The sequence below is a fragment of the Ipomoea nil genome, unplaced genomic scaffold (genome assembly GCF_001879475.1).
Source record: "Ipomoea nil cultivar Tokyo-kokei standard unplaced genomic scaffold, Asagao_1.1 scaffold0302, whole genome shotgun sequence".
Taxonomy (NCBI): Eukaryota; Viridiplantae; Streptophyta; class Magnoliopsida; order Solanales; family Convolvulaceae; genus Ipomoea; species Ipomoea nil.
Genome location: NW_017616730.1, coordinates 297,082 through 317,945, shown reverse-complemented (window position 1 = coordinate 317,945; position 20,864 = coordinate 297,082). Strand labels below are relative to the sequence as shown.

Sequence of the window (20,864 nt, the reverse complement as noted above, 5' to 3'; positions counted from 1 at the left end):
TGAAAGTTACCGTGTGAAAGTTTCACCTAATGTGGTGGACTAATGGATTCCTGGTGGCTACCACAATTATGTGGGGCCAGGCATTGTGCATACTGCATAATGCACAACATTATATATATCTCTCTCTAATGAAGTCCATCAATCATCTCTCAGCTCATCTTAATTCAAGACTCACTGTGATGGCCACTCATAACTTCTTTTCCTCTTCTTCTTCATCACAGTCCTCTTCCACTTTCACTTTCAATCACATTCCAATCAGCAGTAATAGTTCTGCCAAAGCTTATGACCAAGGTAAGGCCAGTAGCAGCAGCAAGATTATTGATGATAATAAGCAGTTAGCGTCAGGATTTCACGGTTATGGAGACGATGTTGATTTATTTTGTGTCAAGTACGGATTATATCAAGAAAATGATCAGCTACTGGGTGTAGAAAGGCAGTTTATTACCAGTAATTCATCAAACAATATTCAAGAAAGCACCAAACTTCAGGCGGCGGAGAAGGCCTGGCCACCTCTTTCTCCGGCAACTTTAAGGATCCTAGGTAATCGTCCAAATTCTTTAGCCGCTGCTGCCAGTAGTGGTGATGGTGGCCGCGATCATCATCAGAAACTGTCAGCCATGCAAATCGTGAGGCTTGCAGGAGAAAGATTCGTACAATTCTCTGATCACAAGTTCATTAATATCAACATCTTCAAGCATCCTTATAGTTCGACCCTCTCTGAATTGTGTTCTCAAGATAAACAAGATGTGGAGCTTGTTCAGCTCCTCCTGGCCGCCGCCGAGAAGGTTTCCGACCACCAATTCGACAGGGCAATCAGATTGGTGAGCCAGTGCCGGAACAGCGCCTCCTGCACTGGAACTCCGGTTCAAAGAGCAGCGTTCTACTTTGCGGATGCTCTTCAGGCCAGGATAGAACGACAAACCGGAAAGCCACCGCCATCGTCGTCATCCAATGATGATGATTATGGGAACGGTGTGAAGGACGGCAAGTGCCTAGCATCAAGATATGACATGGCGTACCTAATCTGGCATCAAACGCTTCCGTTCTCCCAAGTCGTGCAATTAAGCGCTACGCAGACGATATTAGACCATGTGGTCACGAAACCAAAGGTCCACCTCGTGGATTTCTATTTGAGGACCGGAGTTCAGTGGTCCACGTTGATGCAAGCTCTATCGGAACGGGCGGCGGCCGCAGATTCCGGCCAACGTTATTTCAGGTTCACCGCCATCGAAACCACCGAGAAAGAAAAGGTGGAGGAAACGGGGAAGCGGCTAGAAAGCTTCGCCACCCAGTTCAACTTGCCCTTCTCCATCAACGTCCTCTACATACCAGACCTCAAGCACTTCACGGCAGAGCAAGTGGAGATAAAGGCAGACGAAGCCGTAGTTATCCACGCCTCCTTCATTCTCCGCACAATGATTTCCAAACCAGTGGAGCTGGAAAGTGTGATGAGAGCCATCACGAGGCTGAAACCCAGCGTGATGGTGGTCCAAGAAGTGGAAGCCAATCTCAACTCTCCCTCATTCGTGCACAGATTCATCGACGCCCTGTTCTACTACAGCGCCTACTTCGACGCACTGGAAGACACAATGCGGCGCGACGATCAGCACCGGGCGAGCATCGAATCCGGGTCGGTCCTCGACGGGATCCGTAACATCGTGGCGGCGGAAGGGCGGGAAAGGGTGACGAGAAGCGTGAGCATGCAGGTTTGGAGAGAGTTCTTTGGAAGGTTTGGGGTTGAAGAAACGGAGCTGAGCCAAACTTGCTGGGTCCACGCTAACATGGCGGTTCAACAGTTCGCGTGTAAGTCTTCTTGCTCAGTAAGCGGCAATGGTAAGTCGCTGGTGGTGGGGTGGAAGGGGACGCCTATATATTCCTTTTCTGCTTGGAAGTTCCGATCCCGGCCGGCGTCGTGACAATTGAGTATTTATTTTTGAGTTTGGTTGACCTTTAATTTGATTGGGTCGATGTACTTACGTAGGAAATTAAGACATTAACAAATATATTATATCTATTAAAGATAACGTTTACAAGGTCACATGAACGATTTTAATTTCCATATGAAAATAAAAAACAGGCCGGCCAGAAATTATGTTTTTCAGACATTATTATCATTAATCCTCCAATTACTAGCATCCTGGTGTATTCTCCTGTAAAAGAAAATGAGTGGGATCCGAATCACAGTTTTGACCACCTTAACAATACCAATGGTTATAGTTAGGTAATACAACCACCATCCGACAAAATCAGCCACCCCAACGCCCATTGATAGATCTCTCTTAACCTCAGCCACAACCACCAGCGCCTCCACCTCTTCCCTTAACTTCCACCACCACAACCCGCCGAAGCTCGCCGCCATCACCGCCTTGTCAACCCACCTGCTATTATCTTCTCTGGAGAAACCGAAGATGGTATCGTCCACCACCGGCTTCACCACCGTCTCGGACCAGAAGAGCATAGTCTGATGCAACCCCAGGAAGAACAGAGCTCTACTTAACAAACTCCTCTGGCGGTGAACATTAAGAAGTGAAGAACCATCGACGACGTGAGCAGCTATGCTCCCTTCAATCCCCAACCCAACACAAACCTGCAAGGTGCAAAGCAGAAGCCAGGATGAGTAGAGGCGCGGGCCGGAGACTACTACGGCCGCCTCTGCGGGCTGAGACTTGATAAAGGAGAGGCGGGCATTTAAGGCGTGAGTGAGCGCTGCAATCGCGAGTAATGGAAGCAGGGCGTGGAGGAGAGTGGAGTTGGCGTTAAGGAAGAGGTCGACTAAGAGTGAGCTGTTGGGGTGGACGGAAACGGCTCTTGCAATGGCTAGCCTGGCGAGAATGAGAAAGGAGAGAGGAAGGAGAAGGGTGAGGAGGGTGGTGGTGAGCATCTGAAATGCCTCCCGGAAAATGAAACCGCCATTATTGTTCACTCTTGGTTGACCTGAACTCCAGCCCATTTCAATTTCTTCTGATCCAATAAACAAATTAAACCTTGATAGCTAGCTAGCAATGATGATCTATATATCCGATCAAAATGTGATGATATATAAGATGGCAAGTAGTGATGAGATGCATACATAAGGTAGAGACGAAAGATATAATTTGATGGAAGTGGTTGCAGCCACGACTTGACCTGGTTGTTGCATGCTTAAGTTGACATATACATCGCCGTGGTATAGTAAGCTTTCCACGTCTGATATAGTATCAGCCGGTGGTTAGCTACCTATTAATAAATTACCTGATATTCAGTTCCAACCTTTCCAACACAAAAACAACAAATTAAGCTATATAATTAAAAATTATTACTCCATATTATGTACCATACCATCTTGGCTGACTCTATTATATCTACTTTTGGTGCCATGATTATTGATGATGTTAAAGGAATAGCAGCTCAATTTATGGATGTAAACTTTTATTTTGTTAAGTGATCTGCTAATTGGACTGCTCATAGTATTATTAGAGAGATCGTTTCTATGTGAGGTTTCAAAAAATTACTATTATTATTAGAATAAATACCAATTTTGATCCCACAAATATTAGCAAAATGACACTTTTGATCCACATGTTTAATTCCTACCAATTTTCATCCATGACTATTGTTTTAGTCCCAATTTTCATCCACGCAACTATTGTTTTAGTGCCATAATTCATCACACCAGTCACCCCTCCGTTTAAGATATGCCGAAAAATGAAATTATTGAGGGTATTTTCGTCCTTTTCAAATTAAGGTCCCAATTTGAGCATGAATAAAGAGATTTAAGCGCTAAAATTGATCTCAATTCACAATCTCCCACTCAAATTAAGGTAAGATGAGGAGGAGAATTTGGATCGATCTTAGGGCTTAAATCTCATTATTCATGCTCAAATTGGGATCTTAAGTTGAAAATGACAAAGATACACTTACAATTTTTAGATTTCGGAATGTCTTAGACGAATGAATTATCGGCGTTATGAATTTTGACACTAAAACAATAGTCGTAGATGAAAATTGGTATGAATTAAACATGTGGACCAAAACTGTCATTTTGCTAATACTTGTGGGACCAAAATTGGTATTTGCTCATTATTATTATTATTAAATTCCATATATGTGTGAATATTTAATTTCTTTAATTGAAAAGTTTATGGGATAATGTTGTTTTGTGTACAGTTCATTTTCTTACTATCGGGGCAGTTATTCGTCGTGCCAACATGATCGATTAGATAAATAAAGTAAAGAAAAATAAAGGGAGACAATATTTTTAACGTGGAAAATAAACCGAATGGTGAATACCACAAGCCTTTTTTAGCGGTGCCATACCAAAATTTCACTATATTATGTATGTAGTTGATATATGTACAATTGTGTTCTTCTCTAGAGATGTAGAGGTAGAGGAATGAAGATGGTGTGTTCATTGTGTCCTTTTCTTCTATCTAACTAGGGTTTTTTATAGTAGAAGAATTGTACTACATTTCGTAGTGATTTGTTTATGGTAATTGGGTATTACTGTAGAGTGGAATATTTTATTGGATGTAGATGAATTTAGGAAATATAAAGATATTTAGATAGTGGAGGTGATTTGGGGAATAAAATGGTATTTAGGAAGGTAGTTTATATAGATTGCTTGTGATTGTCACTTTAATTCATTCTTCCCCCGCTAAAGTCGATTGGTCACGTCTTGAGTGTCGCGTACTGGGTCCAACTCACTATCTGGTTGATTATTGTGCCCGACTGACTGCTAGTAGCGCCGACTAGGTACCCTAATTGCATATCCAACATGTACATTAAAATTTGTAGGAAAAATGGTCAAATAAACGTATAAACTTTATACAAAGAGTCAATTAGCCTTCTAAACTTTTAAAAATAGTATTTAACACATCAATATGTGATTTCCATACACCATAACCGATATGATTATTCACCTATAATAGCCTATTATTAGGATTTCATGGTGCAAAATTGACAGTTGGCTTCTTACAATATATAAGAAGCAGACGTCAATCGTCTTCTTCAATAATGACATAGGCAATTGCCAATTTTGCATGCCAAAACCCTAGTCCCTAGGTGCATGAAAATTGTATGTTAATATGTTTAATTGGTACTTTTAAAAGTTTAGAAGTTTTAATTAACTTTTCATATAAAGTATAATATTAATATACACTTTTTATGAAATTTTATATATGCATATAGGTGTATAAACTATACATTTGTCAACCTAACATGCATATATATATATATATATATATATATATATATATATATATATATATATATATATATATATTTAGATTCATATAAGAACCCATCTTTAGGTAGGAACATAGGAACTTAATCTTAGCCATTTATTTTAATCAATCAATGGTCCAGATTTTTTTAATTATGTAATTAGGTTATTTTTACGCTTGCGCATAGTTTTTAATAGTTCAATTTGGTTATTTTTACGTGGAGGGATTTAATTTAAGGCAAGGAGGTAGTTTAGTATTTTCAATTGCTAAATGGTGCGTGTGTTGGCATAATAGTCGACTTCTACTCCTTATAGGCTCACTGTTAGACTGTAATTTTGAATTTGGTTGGACTCCTTGGCGAACTCGACTACCGCTGCACTTTCTTCATCGTCCTCTTTCGCTGTTCGGTGCAGGTAGATGGCCAGCGTAAATGGTAGGAACCCCAAGTGTCCTCTACCGGCGACCAGATCGTCCGTTCAAGGTCGGTTATATTTTATTTTGTATTTTTTTTTTCATTTGCGTTGTTTGCGATGGTTCGAGCTATTTTGCAGTGATTTTTTTTTATCGTTATGTTTTTGTTGTTCGTCTATTACTGGGTGTGGGTGTGTAGCTGTGTATGGTTTGGGGTTGTGTTCGTTATCGGCAGCCATGGCATTTTTTTTTTCCTTTTTCGATTCTCCCTTTTTTTTTTTTTTTTTTTTTTTTTTTTTGTGTTGTTGTTTCATATTGGGGATCTTGTATTCTTGTCAAGGGTGTGCACTTGTATTTTTTTTTTGTTCTGAACATCAGTATGGCACACACAAACCATCACAACGACACATCACCTTGTTCTTCATTTTCCCTTGCATAAATGAATAAAGAACGTTTTAGCACACTCAAAACGACCCACGTGCACACTGCTGTATTGCAAAGCATGCTAGTTATTTTTAGGGGTGCACATTATGGCTTACACAAATCTCCCTAAGTGCACGAGCAGATGTATACCATGTGTCACACACATTTAATATAGTCCCCAATGTTGTATTATGTGCCTCATTCATTTGGATGTGTTTTCTAATGCTCTTTGCCCTTTGTTAGAAAGATTTGTTGTCTGTGTTCCTTGATGATGAGCGATATGGGGCTCTAATACGGAGGATGGTCGCCAGAAGGATGCATATGCATTGGCGCGATGCACATAACAAAGTGGATTGTGGTAAATAAACGTATAAACTTTATACAAAGAGTCAATTAGCCTTCTAAACTTTTAAAAATAGTATTTAACACATCAATATGTGATTTCCATACACCATAACCGATATGATTATTCACCTATAATAGCCTATTATTAGGATTTCATGGTGCAAAATTGACAGTTGGCTTCTTACAATATATAAGAAGCAGACGTCAATCGTCTTCTTCAATAATGACATAGGCAATTGCCAATTTTGCATGCCAAAACCCTAGTCCCTAGGTGCATGAAAATTGTATGTTAATATGTTTAATTGGTACTTTTAAAAGTTTAGAAGTTTTAATTAACTTTTCATATAAAGTATAATATTAATATACACTTTTTATGAAATTTTATATATGCATATAGGTGTATAAACTATACATTTGTCAACCTAACATGCATATATATATATATATATATATATATATATATCTTTGTGTCGCATAAAATATGAATCGAATAAAATTGCAGGCCTACACACGTATATGATGTTACCACCATACCAACTGAATACAGAGTAAAAAATGTAGCCAATATCATCATTGAATAATAGGACTATCGCATGCCATATTGCCATTGGGAATACTTAACTTTATACACCTGATATGATTATATATATATATATATATATATATATATATATATATATAGGGACGGGTTATGGTGCGGAGATAACTTTTGGTGCGGTTGACGTGCTTTAAGCATTAAAATGCCGTACATTAAGTATACAAATCACGCACTTTAAGCTCAAAAACAAATTAAAGCACCTTAAGAACACAAATCACACGCACCTAAAGCTTTAGGCCGACACACCTTAAGTACACAAACCACGCACTTTAAGCATACAAACAAAGCACCTTAAGAACACAAACCACGCACCTAAGGTTTTAAAATGGCGCACATTAAGTTTCACACAACTGACACATTTAAGCATACAAATCACGCACCTTAAGCTTTAGATTGACGCACCTTAAATTTCAACACTGACGCACCTTAGCAACCGCACAACCGCATCTAAAAAGATCAATCGCACGGGAATCCATTTATGTGTGTGTGTATAGTGTTGCAGGCCTCTGATCTCTTCGCCGCCTAATGTTATATTGCATGAACATATATATGGAGTAAACGTGCAATATGATGCATGCTACTTACTATGTAGTGGTTTCTCGGACACAGATGCATGCGCACCAAAAGATTCGAGCCCGTAGGAATCTATTCGAAAACATTATTTGGGTGCCTAAAATGTTTGTTAGTAAGTCGTGAAACCAGTATCGTGTAACGTTTTTAACATTAATTAATTATAAGTTTGCGTGAATAAAAATGGAGCACGTAAGAAAAAATTATGCAGAGTCACAAATCACAATCACTAATGCCAAAGCAAAACAATATAATTAATGTCGTTGGTGTGCATTTTGATTATTTTCCCTCGCTCTCAAACTCCACGCAATACGGAAAACTTGCACACATATATAATATGTCACCTTTACGAGTGAAATGTGTAGTTTATGCTTATTGCGGATAGTGGGCGATGGTGAAATGCAACAGTAGTTGAGTATTTGGCTTTATATTTAAAGAGTGAAAGGGAGAGAGAAAGCAACTTGTGGGTTTGTGAGTTTGTCTTGTCAGCTACCTCTTTGCTCTCATCTTATCCTCTGATTCCTTTTCTCTCTCTCTCTCTTGATCCATCTCAGCTCCTTCATATTTTCGATTTCTGCGTCTGCTTTAATTTGGTTTCATGTCTCCAGTCTTTAGAAGAGTAAGCAAGAGCTAGCAGACATGGATAACACTCATCAGTCCCCAGCATCAGAGTTGAAGAATTCAAGAACACTGATGAGACCAGAAGTTCAAGCATCATCGTCTAAGAAAAGGTAAATTTTATAGAAGCGAGGTAATTAAGCTGATTTCTTGATTAAATATATATATGATGAATGAGATGAAGAAATGAAATTAAAAGAGGTTTTTATATATAATGTGGTGATGGAATTGCATGTGTTAGGAGCATGGCGCAAAAGGTTGTGGTAACAGTGAAACTTGGAGAAGGTGATGGCAGGAAGCGGAAGAGCGAGGGGCCTCCTTCAGATAGTTGGTCCTGGAGAAAATATGGCCAAAAACCCATTAAAGGATCTCCTCATCCCAGGTATCTATATATAGCTTGTTTTCAACTTCTCAGCTCATTCTTGAATTCATATGTATATATACATCCTCCTTTGATTGGTTGGTTTGGTTTATAGATCGATTTTGCATTTATATATATATGTGTGTGTGTGCAGGGGTTATTACAGATGCAGCAGCTCAAAGGGTTGTTCAGCTAAGAAACAGGTAGAGAGGAGCAGAACGGATGCCTCTGTGCTTATCATCACTTACACCTCCACTCATAACCATCCAGAGGTCCGGGAAGAGCCTGCAGCAGCAGAAGAAGAAGATAATCCCACAAGTACTCCAGTGCCAGAAGGAGGAGAAGAAGAAGCTGAAGAAATGGAGCACAGAAGCGGGGTGAAGGACAATGGTTATGAGGAGGATAGTTTCCACTACTCCCAATCTCCATTCAACACTACCTCATCTGAAGATATGATTATAAACCGGGCAGACGACAACTATCTTTTTACAGAAACCTTGGGAACCACCACCACCACCAACTATGATCCCTTGTCTTACCCTCATCTCATGGACTTCTCCACCCCCAAATCACAAGAAGAAAACGACTTCTACGATGAGCTGGAAGAGCTTCCCCCCACTTCATCCTTCATCAGCCACACTTTCTTCAAGGACACAATCTCTGTCAACTCCATTTAATTTAATTTAGAGCTAGCTAGCTAGCTAGCTACAAGGGTTAATTAGTTCACTAAGTGTATGTAGTTCAGATCAGACAACACTCCGATCCGCTCCGATCCCAAAAATAATCCAATCTTAGCTTCCTAGCTCAGCTCAGCTCAGCTCAGCTCCCTCTAGTTTTATTTCAATGGGCATGAATCTATCACAATATTCTGGCCGGCCGGGTACCGAAATAATACTGGAGAGAGAACATTTCAGTTGGTTGGTTTCACCATCATCAGTGAGCCTGTGGTCCTAGCACTGCACGCACTTGCAGAAGATAGGTAGAATGGTAACCAAGCTAGGAAGGGGAAAAGGTGGATTTGCATTGGTTGTAAGATTCAACTACCCCACTTAAAATAAAATACAGTGTTCAAAAATCAAACCATATTTTTCACGTTTTTACTCAAACATCTTATTCCATCTGCCAGAATCATAGGTCCCCATTTCATTCAATTCACTTGTGCATATAGTTTGGCATTTTGTCATTATTTGTGAACATAGTCTGGCAGAATCAATGATGAGTACGTAGCTTAAAAAGTAGCAGTAGTTTTTATATATTTTCTTTCAATTTGTGGAACACATTCACCCTCAGATCAGCAGTTACTGCACTATTATATTTGCAGTGCATGCGCATATATAAATTAAAGAAATATTCTTATAATGGTTTCCAAGAGCTGAGAAAGAGATCAAACAATATAACAATATGACAAATGTCCGGAGCTGAATATTTTGCGCCAAAAAAACACAAGAAAGTGGTGCTGCTTCAGATTGAAAGCAAATACGAAAAATGGCCTCATGCAATCATTGCTAAGGTAAGTGAGGTGGGATGAGAGTTTAAGTTGATGCTAACTTTTAAATTGAAGATAGCTAATTGGCTGCACAATAAAAGAAAAAGCATATATGAAAAAGTAGTAGAACCCAACAATACATTTCCAATATGAAAAAGAAGCGAGGGTATCAAACATATGTACAGCTCTCATCCAACAGTAGAGAGTTACCACATTGAAAACTTACTGAACAATGGTTCTCTACAAGGGATGAATAGCCCCACCATCCCAGCCCAAGGGGGAAAGAAAGATCATCTGCCATTACATCACAAAAATTCCCTGCAAAGTTCTACTGCAGTTCAGATTGTAAGAATGAAGGGTCATCGTCCTTCATGTAGGTCTTCGGAAAATACGGCTGTCTGAGAGATGTCCATTTCAAATGCACTCAAGCCAGAGTAAGGACCAGAAGAGAACATTGATGATGTACCATCGGATTCAAAGGTTGTGGATGACTGCCTAAGGTTGGGTCGAGGGTTGGAATTTGCTGTGGAATCCTGATACTCAGTTACGCGCTGCACCATCTTTAGTGATTGTACAACCTCCCCCATTGTAGGCCGTTGATTTGCTTCTGGAGCAACACAAGCTGCAGCAATTGTGCAAACCCGTACAAAATCTTCCTTCGGATACTTCCCATCAAGTCGTGGATCAACAAGTTCTTCCAGTCGATCCTTATCTCTTAGGATTGGCCTGGCCTGAAAAAACTCTCATGTATGATTTTACCATTTACCAAAAATATATAAACACAATATTATGGCAAAGAATGAACAAAAACAAATGACAGCCTGTGCCAAAGTCACAACATATTACATACCCAAGTAACAAGATTCTCCTGTCCTGATGGTTGTGACATGTCCACAGGCTTCCTTCCAGTCAACAACTCAAGGAGGACAACCCCGTAACTGTAGACATCACTTTTTACTAATAGGTGCCCGGTCATAGCATATTCAGGGGCTACATACCTGCAGAGCCTTCCAATTTAGTCAATGATTCCCTGTGTATTATTAATTATTAACCAGTTGAAGGAAGAAACCAACCCAAATGTGCCCATAACACGGGTAGACAGATAATTTGCTCGGCCTTCAGGGGCTTGTTTTGCCAGACCAAAATCAGCTACTTTAGCATGAAAGTTGTTCTCAAGCAAAATATTGGATGCTTTGAAATCCCTGTGGATAACACAAGGTTGGGAGTCCTCATGCAAGTACGCAAGTCCTCTTGCAGCATCAAGCGCAATCTTCATTCTGGTGTCCCAGTCCAGAGGGCAGTTTACCCCCAAAGGGCCTGCAGCAAATCAGTCCAATTGTCAAATTGCACAACTAGATCAAAATTGTTAATGAACTAGGTAAATAACATGTAATAGACACTCTAAGTGACTCCTTTAGAAATGCTTCAGAACTAAATTTATACGCATTAGGAACACAAAAATTTACCATGAAGCCAAGACTCCAAGCTTCCATTAGGAACAAGCTCATAACACAGTAGGTTCTGTGAAGAATCAATACTGCTATAATAGCCAATAAGTTTCACAAGATTTCGGTGGTGTAGTCTACTAAGCATCTCAACCTCAACTAGAAATTCTTTATCTCCTTGCTGTCCTCCACTACTAAGTCTCTTGATGGCCACAGCAGTACCATCACTTAATACACCCTTGAACACCCTGCCAAAACCACCCTCTCCAAGGACACTAGATGGTGCAAAGTTAGCTGTCGCTTCTTTCAGTTCTTCATATGCAAGAAACCTTGTACTTGTAGGATGGGCAAAAGACCCTACAGTTTGAATAGAATCTACACTCCTAGGCTTCACTGTTATGAAGAGAACAAGTGAAAGAACAAACAGAATAGAAGTTAGAAGAAATAAAAAAAATCAGTGTTCTGCTAGTTTATATATTTAAAAGAAAAATGTAAAGCCATCTCAAGCACTTCAAATTCAGTATGTTTCTTCTAACTTTTATATTTTGGTTACTCCATGCTCCAAATTTAAATAATAGGAATGCTGGAAACACAGTTTTAATTTCAAGAACACCTTGATCAGTTCTGTTAGAAAGTTTATATTGGAAACTAAGCTTATGTAAAAAAGTGGTAGAAGAACAAGCTTCAGAAACTTTTGTAAATGAGATGGAAAAGAACACAACAATTTTGCAAGGAAGTGATGATTGCATATAAAATCAGATACCAGTCTCGTTAGGTGATCTTTTCTTCTTTCCTCGCTTAGAAGCACAGGCATAAATTATGAGCATGGAGATAACTGCAAAGATAAGTATGCCAGCAACAATTCCCACAATAAGAATCAAGTTTGGATGCTTCCCCTTATCTGCAGGGGTGAATGGGGCATGAGTTGAAGGTAGGTGTGGACCTGCTTCCATTGGTGACATAGCAGCTAGAGGTGCTGTATAACACACAAAAGTTATTTACAACTTAGAAAAGATAAAGAGCTTCACAAAAAAGGTCCAAACTATAGCAAGTAACCTATATTCTCAACATTTTGTAGATCAATAGTAATGATTGATGTCATGTTTAAGAAATTACCTTGCGATGGGGCTGGAGCTTTAAACCAGGTTATATTGAGAAGTTGATAATCACCTACTAATGCAGGGCTTAGATGAACCTTATGCGTATACAATGAAGAGTTTATTTTGGAGGCTTCGATTGCTGAAAAGCTAATTCCCTTGTATGGTGTAATGTCCATTGAGATATTAAGTTTTGACAAATCAATAACATAAAAGTTAATTAGCTCAATTTGAGAAATCTGCAAACCCAATTGTTTAGCAAATTCATCTAGAAAAAGATTATTCCAATGTGGGTTAGATGAGACATTCAAAAGGAGAAGATCGATCTTTAATGGGTACACACAGTGGCAAGGCAGGCTTCCTCTCTTAAGTACCATGTCTGGTCCACAACAGTCTGCAAAAACAAAGAATGAAAGCAACACAGTTATTCATTTTTCTCCCCCCTTTTTTTATTTTTCTATTTTTAATTTCATTTTTGTGGGGGAGGGGTGGAAGGTGGGGTGTTTTGTTGGGACTTGTTTGGGATCAAATAGATCATTTTCAAACTTGGCACTATGCACATGATATTTATTTAAGCAATTAAGTTTCTTAAATCTTAATGCCGGGTTTCAGTAAATTCAAGCAAGAAATATTTATACTAAAATCTAAATAATAGACAAAATCACAAAAATGACAATAAAATAGCATGATTATAATGACTAAAGTTCCGTGGATCTCTCTCCTGAAAATGGAATTCTTACCAGAAGTTTGAGGTGAAAGTGGTGGCTGAGCCAAAGGTATACTACTAGCACTTGATTGTGTTGGGGCAATCTGATCAAATTTTGGAGGTAAGAGCCCTGCAGTTGGAGGAACTAATCCACTCTTCTTCATTGATGGTCTGGACAAGTGAGAGCTTGAAGGAGGGTGTGCATAAGTTACCAATGGACCATACTTAGGAGGCTGAGCTGGAACTAGCTCTAGCCCTGGTGTAACATAAGGAGGAGCATGTTTCCAATGTGGTTTATGAAATATAGGAAGATCGGCCCGTATAGGTAAATCAGGTATAGATGATGCTGTCAAGGGTATACTGACTGTAGCTAGAGCATCAGCTTCCAACAGCTTACCCGGTAGACTGGTGATAGACAAGACATAAAATAGCACAAGCAAATGTTTCAGCACTAAGCAATTGGCCTTCCTTACCACTCCTGAAATTCATGTAGCAGGCTAAGTCAATAATATGAAATTCCCACTCATGAAAGTAAAAGTAAAAGTGCAAGTTTCAGTTTTCCAGCTACTGCCACACAAGGTACACATGCTAAGAGTTCATTCCCTGGTGTAAATGCAAATAAAGTAGGAACTATTTTGGAAAGCAATTTAATATCCCAAGCATCGGAAGTAATTCAATCGAAAATTTTCCTATAAAGCCCAATTCTTCAAAGACAAACCCTAAATTAGCAACTCAAAAAGTGTCTCCTATGAGATTTTCCAGCAAAATATTATGATTGGTAGAATTAAACAAAAACGCGGAATACCGCCATAGAACATGCCGAGATAAAAGCATTTTTCCTATTTAAAATAACAGAAACAAAAACTTGAATAGTAAAAAAGCACACCGTTTTGAGTGGAGAAAAGGAGCAGCAGCTCAGCAAAGTACAACATTACTGGCGCCGATGAGTATCACCGATTCAGATCTGAGAGATTCGATGAAATCGCCGGCGGTCAGACCCGAACCAGCTCCGGAATCAACTAGGAGCATGCGTTAGCTACAGAGTGATGATTGAGAGCTCCAGAAATAAATTATAAATGAATTTCTCATTTCTGAGCTGAGAACTAACTAAAAATTCTCTAGCTAAAGTGCTTTAAAAATCCACGAAATTTTTTAATTTGTAAGCAGTAATAAAAAAAAAAAGGGGAAATCGTTCAGCCTTTGGTGGGGTTGTCGGTCGCTTCACTCTGCCATCATCACTGCTCACAGTTCAGTTTTTAATTCTGAAGTACAACTCATTTTCTTTTACCGCTGCTCTCCCTTTCTTACTCTTTTTGCTTTATTTTTATTTCAAATAATAAATAAATCTCCTTATCTTGTGGTGTATTAACGTGCGCCATTAGCGGCAAAGTGTTACCGTAACGGTAAGAAACGGTCGACGTCGGTCACGTCACCGACTCAACACTGAAGCTTCAAAACTCAAAAGAGACTGATCTATTAACCAGTTGCCAATTCGGGCAAATGGAGCAGGTAGAACCCAAGTTAGAATACGGGTTATTAAATACTGCATTGACTCTTAAATATTACTTTCACACTCATATTTTTAATAAGACTCACATGACGAAAATATCTTAGCATAGATTGCGGGAGTCAAAGTGTGAGAGTGAATTGAAAGTATGTATAATAAAATTCTACTACATCTTATCTAGCCTCATCATACTATCTCCAAATATGTTATGTGTGAAATATGATTATTCTCTTTATCGAGTATGTCATACAAAATTGTTCTAGTGCAACAAGTCAACAAAGATCTGGTTTGTCAATTTCATATTTCATATAGTGATCTCTAGTCTAATTTTAACAACCAAATAATAAATTTCTATTGAATTTGTTAATTGTTATCTTCAATTTGGGCTTAGTCTTCATAATATATCAGCAAGATACTTAAATTGGATTTAATAAATGTCATGAAACTATAATATGATGTCATGAATTTTGGGTAGATCTATGACACGATTGTAGTACTCTTCATCATATCAATAAATGAATGTGAATAAGAAATTAACATGATGGGGATTATCCCCAAAGGCCCCGCACCAAACGTTGGCCGGTCTTATATGTCCGGGTTTTGGTTGACCCAAACCAGTTAACGCGGTCTAGGCGTGATCCCTGACCTTCGTTGTGGGACCTGTCGACCAGGGAAATGCGTCGTCTCTTTCCGTTCAGTTCAGGTCGGTACCAGGCAGGTATGACGAACTGATTGATTAGACGTCGCCCAGGAATATCTTGCCGCGTGGCATCCTTTAACCAGGCCAAGCCTATGTCTGATGCATGGCTGCCACGCGGCCGGCATGCCAAGGAACCGGGTGTTGTTCCACGCGACCTCTATAAATACCGCATTTATTGCAGTAAGAAGACTTTTGGCTGTTTACCTAAATGACAGTCTCGGAGCTCGGAAGCCTGACCCACTGTCACGTTCACTGGTACTTAGTTATACGTGTAGGTTGAGGATACCATTCCCGGTTGTCTAACTCATGTAACTACTACTTGTATAAACAGTAATAAAGACGTATCTTTACCATATTTTACCATATCACAACACATTCAAATGCCTTGTTTCATAATCACTGGTTGCATTGATGAAAGATGTGAATCGACAATTAGATTAAGCAATAGAATAGGAGCTACAAGTATATCAGAAATAGGCCTCTAACTAACACTGAGTAAAAGTCTAAACTAACTACACTATTATATAACAATATTTGACTATTACAATTGTAACACAATAAGAATAATAATAATATTAATATAACTAACAGCATTAGCGGTTAACGAATAACAAATTGTGTTAGTGAATTTGATTAACGGATTGTATCCGCAATTTGTAAACAATTTTTTTTTTTTTGATAAAATTAGTTGTTTAGATTATCAGTTAACATTTAAAATGACAATAATAATAATAATAATAATAATAATAATAATAATAATAATAATAATAATAATAATAATAATAATAATAATAATAATAGTTTTTATTATTATAAAAGGAATTAATAATAATTATTATTATAAAAGAATTAATAATAATGATAATAAATATAATTGTTATTATTATTAATAATAAAAGGAATTAATAATTCTTTTTTATTATTATTGTTAAATGAATTTTATTTTATTAGTTCATAACAATTCACTAAACGTTATGTTTTATATGGCATGTTTGGTAAACAACGGACCCAATTAACATTTTGACAAATATGCTATTTATGATGTTTTGATCAAGTAAAAACATCATAAATGTTGTTTGGTAAAACAACGTTTTGTAACAAACCATTTAACCCCAAACATTGTATTTAGCATCGTTTGGGGTTAGTATTTTGGATAAAGAAAATTATTTCTCCAAAACGCCCTCATTATTAAAAATAAAAATAAATAAATAAACCCATTAATTTTTAAGACTTATTGAATAAATGGGGGGAGTATTAGGACTCTATGTATATGAGTCTGTTTAGAACTTCTTATCCTTGTCACACTGTGACTCTCTACTTCTTATCATTGTCACACTGTGACTCTCTACTCTATATATTCACATCATCTGATCTCATTGTAATCAAGTTCAGTAAAATACAATACAATCAGTTCTCATTTGGTATCAGTAAGCTAGGGTTTTTTCTTTGTCTCTCGTCCCTATGGCTGACGGATCTGTTAATTCCTCCGAACGGACCGTGTCTGATGCTGCTATGTCGTCAAGTTCGTCGTCAATTGTGTCGCTATCCACCGCACATCACTTCATCAGTACGAAGTTAACCTACAAGAATTATTTGTTCTGGCGTACGCAAGTCGTCCCGTTTCTTCACGGGCATGACCTAATGGGGTTTGTTGATGGTACGAAACCCTCACCGGCTGTTCTTCTTGCTGCTGACGCCGACACCGCCGACGCCATGCCATGGCCGAATCCCGCCTATGCCGTTTGGATGCGTTAAGATCAAGCATTGTTGTCCATGCTTGTCTCCTCCCTCTCCGACGAGGTCATGCCAATCGTCGTCGGACGTCGCACGAGTCGTGCCCTTTGGGAGGCCATTATTCAGACGTTGTCGTCTTCCTCCCGCGCCCGCGCGTTAAACCTTCTCGGCCAGTTGCAAGGACTGGACCAGGGTGATTCTTCGGTTGCGGATTACATCGGGCGAGCTCAGGTGATTGTTGAAGAGCTCACCCTCGCTGGCCGCGTCGTCTCCCTCGACGATCAGAATCTCTTTGTTTTTCGCGGCTTGAGACCGGAATTCCGTGCCCTCACCGCGTCTCTTGCCGTCCGTGGGCAGCCGGTCACACTCCAGGAGTTGGCGGACTTCCTCGGTGCCCAGGAATTTATCGCAAATCGTGATTACGGCGGTGCTCCGGCGGCTCTTGCTGTTCAGCGCGGTGGTGGCCGATCAGGTCGCGGAGGTCAGAACCGTGGCGGCGGTCAACGAGCAGGCGGTGGCAATGGCGGGTCCAATCGTGGTGGTGGCGGTAGACAGCAAGGTGGCCGTGGGCGTGGTGGCCGCGGTCGCGGACGCAACAGTGGTGGCAATCAGGTTCAGTGCCAGATATGTAGGCGGACTGGTCACGAGGCTCATGTATGCTATAACCGGTATGATTCCCCACCTCAGGCCAATCTAACATATCAAGATAATTCAGATGTTGGTACTCCTCAGACATGGATCCCGGATACAGGGGCAACTAATCATGTTACTCCGGACATTGCTGCTTTGACCACCTCAGAAGAATATGTTGGCAATGACACCTTGCGTGTCGGTGACGGTATGGGTTTATCTATTAGTCATGTTGGTCATGTTTCTTTTAATACCCCTTCTAGATCATTCACATTGTCTGATATACTTCACGTTCCACGTTTGTCTAATTCTTTATTATTTGTTCAGAAGTTTGCATCCGATAATAAAGTCTTTTTTGAGTTTCACCCCCCTTTTTTTGTTGTGAAGGATATCAATACCAAAGAAATACTTCTTCGGGGCAATAGTTCTGGGGGACTATACACACTTCCATTACCTAGTTCATCTCCGTCAGCGTTTCTTTCCGCTCGTGCCTCGGCTTCCACTTGGCACAATCGTTTGGGTCATCCTCATAACCGTGTTCTTAGCCATATACTTCGATCTTGTTTAGTTAGTGGATCTCGTGATAGTATTCGTTGTACTAATTCTTTATGCAATGCATGTCAATTAGGCAAATCTGCCCGTTTTCCCCTCCCTCGTGTTGCTTCCTCTAGTTCTCATGTACTGGATCTTATTTACACAGACATTTGGGGTCCTGCGCCCACTTTATCTACATCTGGCTTCCGTTACTTTGTGATCTTTGTGGATGACTATTCCCGTTATACATGGTTCTTCCCTATGAAATTAAAGTCTGATCTTTATGTCATTTTTGATAAATTTCGTACTCTTGTTGAACGGTCCTTTAATTGCAAAATAAAGGCCATTCAGTCTGATTTAGGTGCTGAGTACTGAACGGTCCTTTAATTGCAAAATAAAGGCCATTCAGTCTGATTTAGGTGCTGAGTACAAAAAGTTGCATTCTTCGTTTGTTCAATTAGGAATTCAACATAGACAATCCTGTGCCTATACACATGAACAGAATGGTCGTGTTGAACGAAAACATCGTCACATTGTTGAAACTGGTCTGGCTCTTCTAGCTCATGCCTCTGTTCCTTTGAAATTTTGGGATTTTGCCTTTGAGACTGCTGTCTATTTAATTAACAGAATGCCATATTCTGTATTAAATAACTCCAGTCCTCATCTCCTATTACATAAATCCCCTCCTTCCTATCTTTTTCTTCGTGTCTTTGGGTGTTTATGTTACCCTCATCTTCGACCATATAATCGTCATAAGATGTCATACAGGTCTTCTCCATGTGTCTTCCTAGGTTATCCTGAGTCATTTAGGGGGTACAGATGCATGGACTTACATACTAATAAGATTTACACATGCAGGCATGTCAGATTTGATGAAGAAGTTTTTCCCTTTGCTACTAAAACTTCTTTGCAGGATCTATCTGCTCCGTTTTCTGGACCTTGGGCGGAATTTGTTCTCAGTCACAGCACACATATTCCTGCCGTGTCCAATGATGAGCCGCCAGAACCGCCGCTACCTGCTTCATTCGAACCAGCCGTGGATCCCGGACAGGCTGCCTCGTCGGGTGATCCTGTGGAGCCTGTTGCTCGCCGGCGAGGCCGTCCACGTGGGCCGTCCATCAGGCCCAATGTCCGTACTCACTCTATGGCCACTCGCAGCAACGCAGATGCTCCTCTTTTTGCTCTAGCAGCTCAGGTGCATCCCACGGAACCCACATGTCACTCTCAAGCTGTCAAATATCCTGAGTGGCGTGAAGCCATGGACCAAGAATTCAATGCTCTCCTGCATAACCACACATGGTCTCTAGTTCCACCCACTGCAGGTATGAATATTATTGGCTGTAAATGGGTGTTTCGTACGAAGAGAAAGGCTGATGGTGCTATTGAAAGGCATAAAGCCAGGCTGGTTGCGAAAGGTTTTAATCAGGTTCCAGGTCAGGACTTCTTCGACACTTTTAGTCCAGTGGTAAAGCCTACGACTGTAAGACTCCTTCTATCTCTAGCTTTATCATCTGGGTGGTCTATCAAACAGCTAGATGTTCATAATGCTTTTCTGAATGGTAATCTGGCTGAAATAGTTTATATGAAGCAACCCCCTGGTTATATTGATGCTAACTTCCCGAATCATGTTTGTTTGTTAAAAAGATCTCTGTATGGGTTAAAACAAGCTCCCAGAGCTTGGTTTAATCGACTACATACGTTCTTATTATCGGTTGGCTTTCAAGCATCCAAGACAGATGTCTCTCTATTATATTACTCTAAAGACTCTGTTTTGGTTTATCTATTGGTGTACGTGGATGACATTCTTGTAATGGGAAGTGATCAGGGTATTATGTCTCAGCTCTTGTCCAAACTGTCTGCTACATTCAAAATCAGAGATCTTGGTGAACCAAATTTCTTTCTAGGTATTGAAACAGTTAAGAGTAACAATGGGATTATTTTATCTCAACAACGGTATATGAATGATATTTTAAAACGGGCTGGAATGTCTGAATGCAAACCCCTTTCTACACCTATCTCTGTCTCGAAAACTGTCCCCTTTAATTCAGATCTATATGATGATCCCACACAGTACAGGAGTCTAGCTGGAGCACTGCAATATCTCACTGTCACACGACCTGACCTATCCTTTGCAGTTATCACACTGGGAGCAGCTCAAACGGGTACTCAGGTATGTTAAGGGAACAGTTGATCATGGTTTACGCATACGACGGTGCTCATCTAGAGACATTCATGTTTTCTCTGATTCTGATTGGGCTGGTTGTCGTGACGATCGAAAATCCACGAGTGGTTTTGCTGTTTTCTTGGGGAGTAATCTTATATCATGGGTTTGCAAGAAACAGAGAACTGTTGCCAGGTCATCCACTGAGGCTGAATACAAAGCTCTTGCAGATGTTTGTGCTGAGGTTCTATGGATTATGTCATTACTGCGTGAGATACAGATTCCGGGTATTTCCATTCCAAAATTATGGTGTGATAATCTAGGAGCTACATATATG

At 39.7% G+C, this 20,864-nt stretch overlaps 4 protein-coding genes across 6 annotated transcripts; 2 read left to right on the top strand and 2 right to left on the bottom strand.

Moving 5' to 3' along the window:
- The first annotated feature begins 179 nt into the window (after positions 1-179).
- Positions 180-1,916, top strand: LOC109158592 (DELLA protein RGL1-like). The gene has a single exon (XM_019306480.1). The coding sequence runs from the start codon at positions 180-182 to the stop codon at positions 1,914-1,916; it is 1,737 nt and encodes a 578-aa protein (XP_019162025.1).
- A 182-nt stretch (positions 1,917-2,098) lies between these two features.
- Positions 2,099-2,950, bottom strand: LOC109158587. Its single transcript, XM_019306474.1, has one exon. It carries the CDS (start codon positions 2,948-2,950, stop codon positions 2,099-2,101), a length of 852 nt encoding a protein of 283 aa, XP_019162019.1.
- Positions 2,951-8,004: 5,054 nt separating this feature from the next.
- On the top strand, positions 8,005-9,340 carry LOC109159947 (probable WRKY transcription factor 65). Of its 3 annotated transcripts, none has more exons than XM_019308061.1 (3): positions 8,005-8,279; positions 8,408-8,548; positions 8,682-9,340. In XM_019308061.1, the coding sequence occupies exons 1-3, from the start codon at positions 8,188-8,190 to the stop codon at positions 9,202-9,204; spliced, it is 756 nt and encodes a 251-aa protein (XP_019163606.1). In that variant the 5' UTR covers positions 8,005-8,187; the 3' UTR covers positions 9,205-9,340. The 3 variants fall into 3 exon arrangements, with proteins under 3 accessions (XP_019163606.1, XP_019163616.1, XP_019163611.1); XM_019308071.1 differs by having other exon boundaries at positions 8,183-8,247; positions 8,389-8,548; XM_019308066.1 differs by having other exon boundaries at positions 8,222-8,279; positions 8,403-8,548.
- Positions 9,341-10,131: 791 nt separating this feature from the next.
- Positions 10,132-14,568, bottom strand: LOC109159851 (proline-rich receptor-like protein kinase PERK15). Its single transcript, XM_019307964.1, has 8 exons — positions 14,148-14,568; positions 13,296-13,739; positions 12,575-12,949; positions 12,222-12,434; positions 11,480-11,851; positions 11,087-11,330; positions 10,864-11,011; positions 10,132-10,744 (listed from the first exon to the last, which is right to left on the bottom strand). Exons 1-8 carry the CDS (start codon positions 14,191-14,193, stop codon positions 10,373-10,375), a joined length of 2,214 nt encoding a protein of 737 aa, XP_019163509.1. The 5' UTR covers positions 14,194-14,568; the 3' UTR covers positions 10,132-10,372.
- Between the last annotated feature and the right edge of the window lie 6,296 nt (positions 14,569-20,864).

Coding starts and splice junctions, on each gene's coding strand:
- LOC109158592 (XM_019306480.1), top strand. CDS start 180: ATGGCCACTCATAACTTCTTTTCCTCTTCTTCTTCATCACAGTCCTCT.
- LOC109158587 (XM_019306474.1), bottom strand. CDS start 2,950: ATGGGCTGGAGTTCAGGTCAACCAAGAGTGAACAATAATGGCGGTTTC.
- LOC109159947 (XM_019308061.1), top strand. CDS start 8,188: ATGGATAACACTCATCAGTCCCCAGCATCAGAGTTGAAGAATTCAAGA. Junction 8,280..8,407: donor GCATCATCGTCTAAGAAAAG/GTAAATTTTATA, acceptor TGCATGTGTTAG/GAGCATGGCGCAAAAGGTTG. Junction 8,549..8,681: donor AAAGGATCTCCTCATCCCAG/GTATCTATATAT, acceptor GTGTGTGTGCAG/GGGTTATTACAGATGCAGCA.
- LOC109159851 (XM_019307964.1), bottom strand. CDS start 14,193: ATGTTGTACTTTGCTGAGCTGCTGCTCCTTTTCTCCACTCAAAACG. Junction 11,331..11,479: donor CTTGGAGTCTTGGCTTCATG/GTAAATTTTTGT, acceptor GATTTGCTGCAG/GCCCTTTGGGGGTAAACTGC. Junction 11,012..11,086: donor CGTGTTATGGGCACATTTGG/GTTGGTTTCTTC, acceptor AAGGCTCTGCAG/GTATGTAGCCCCTGAATATG.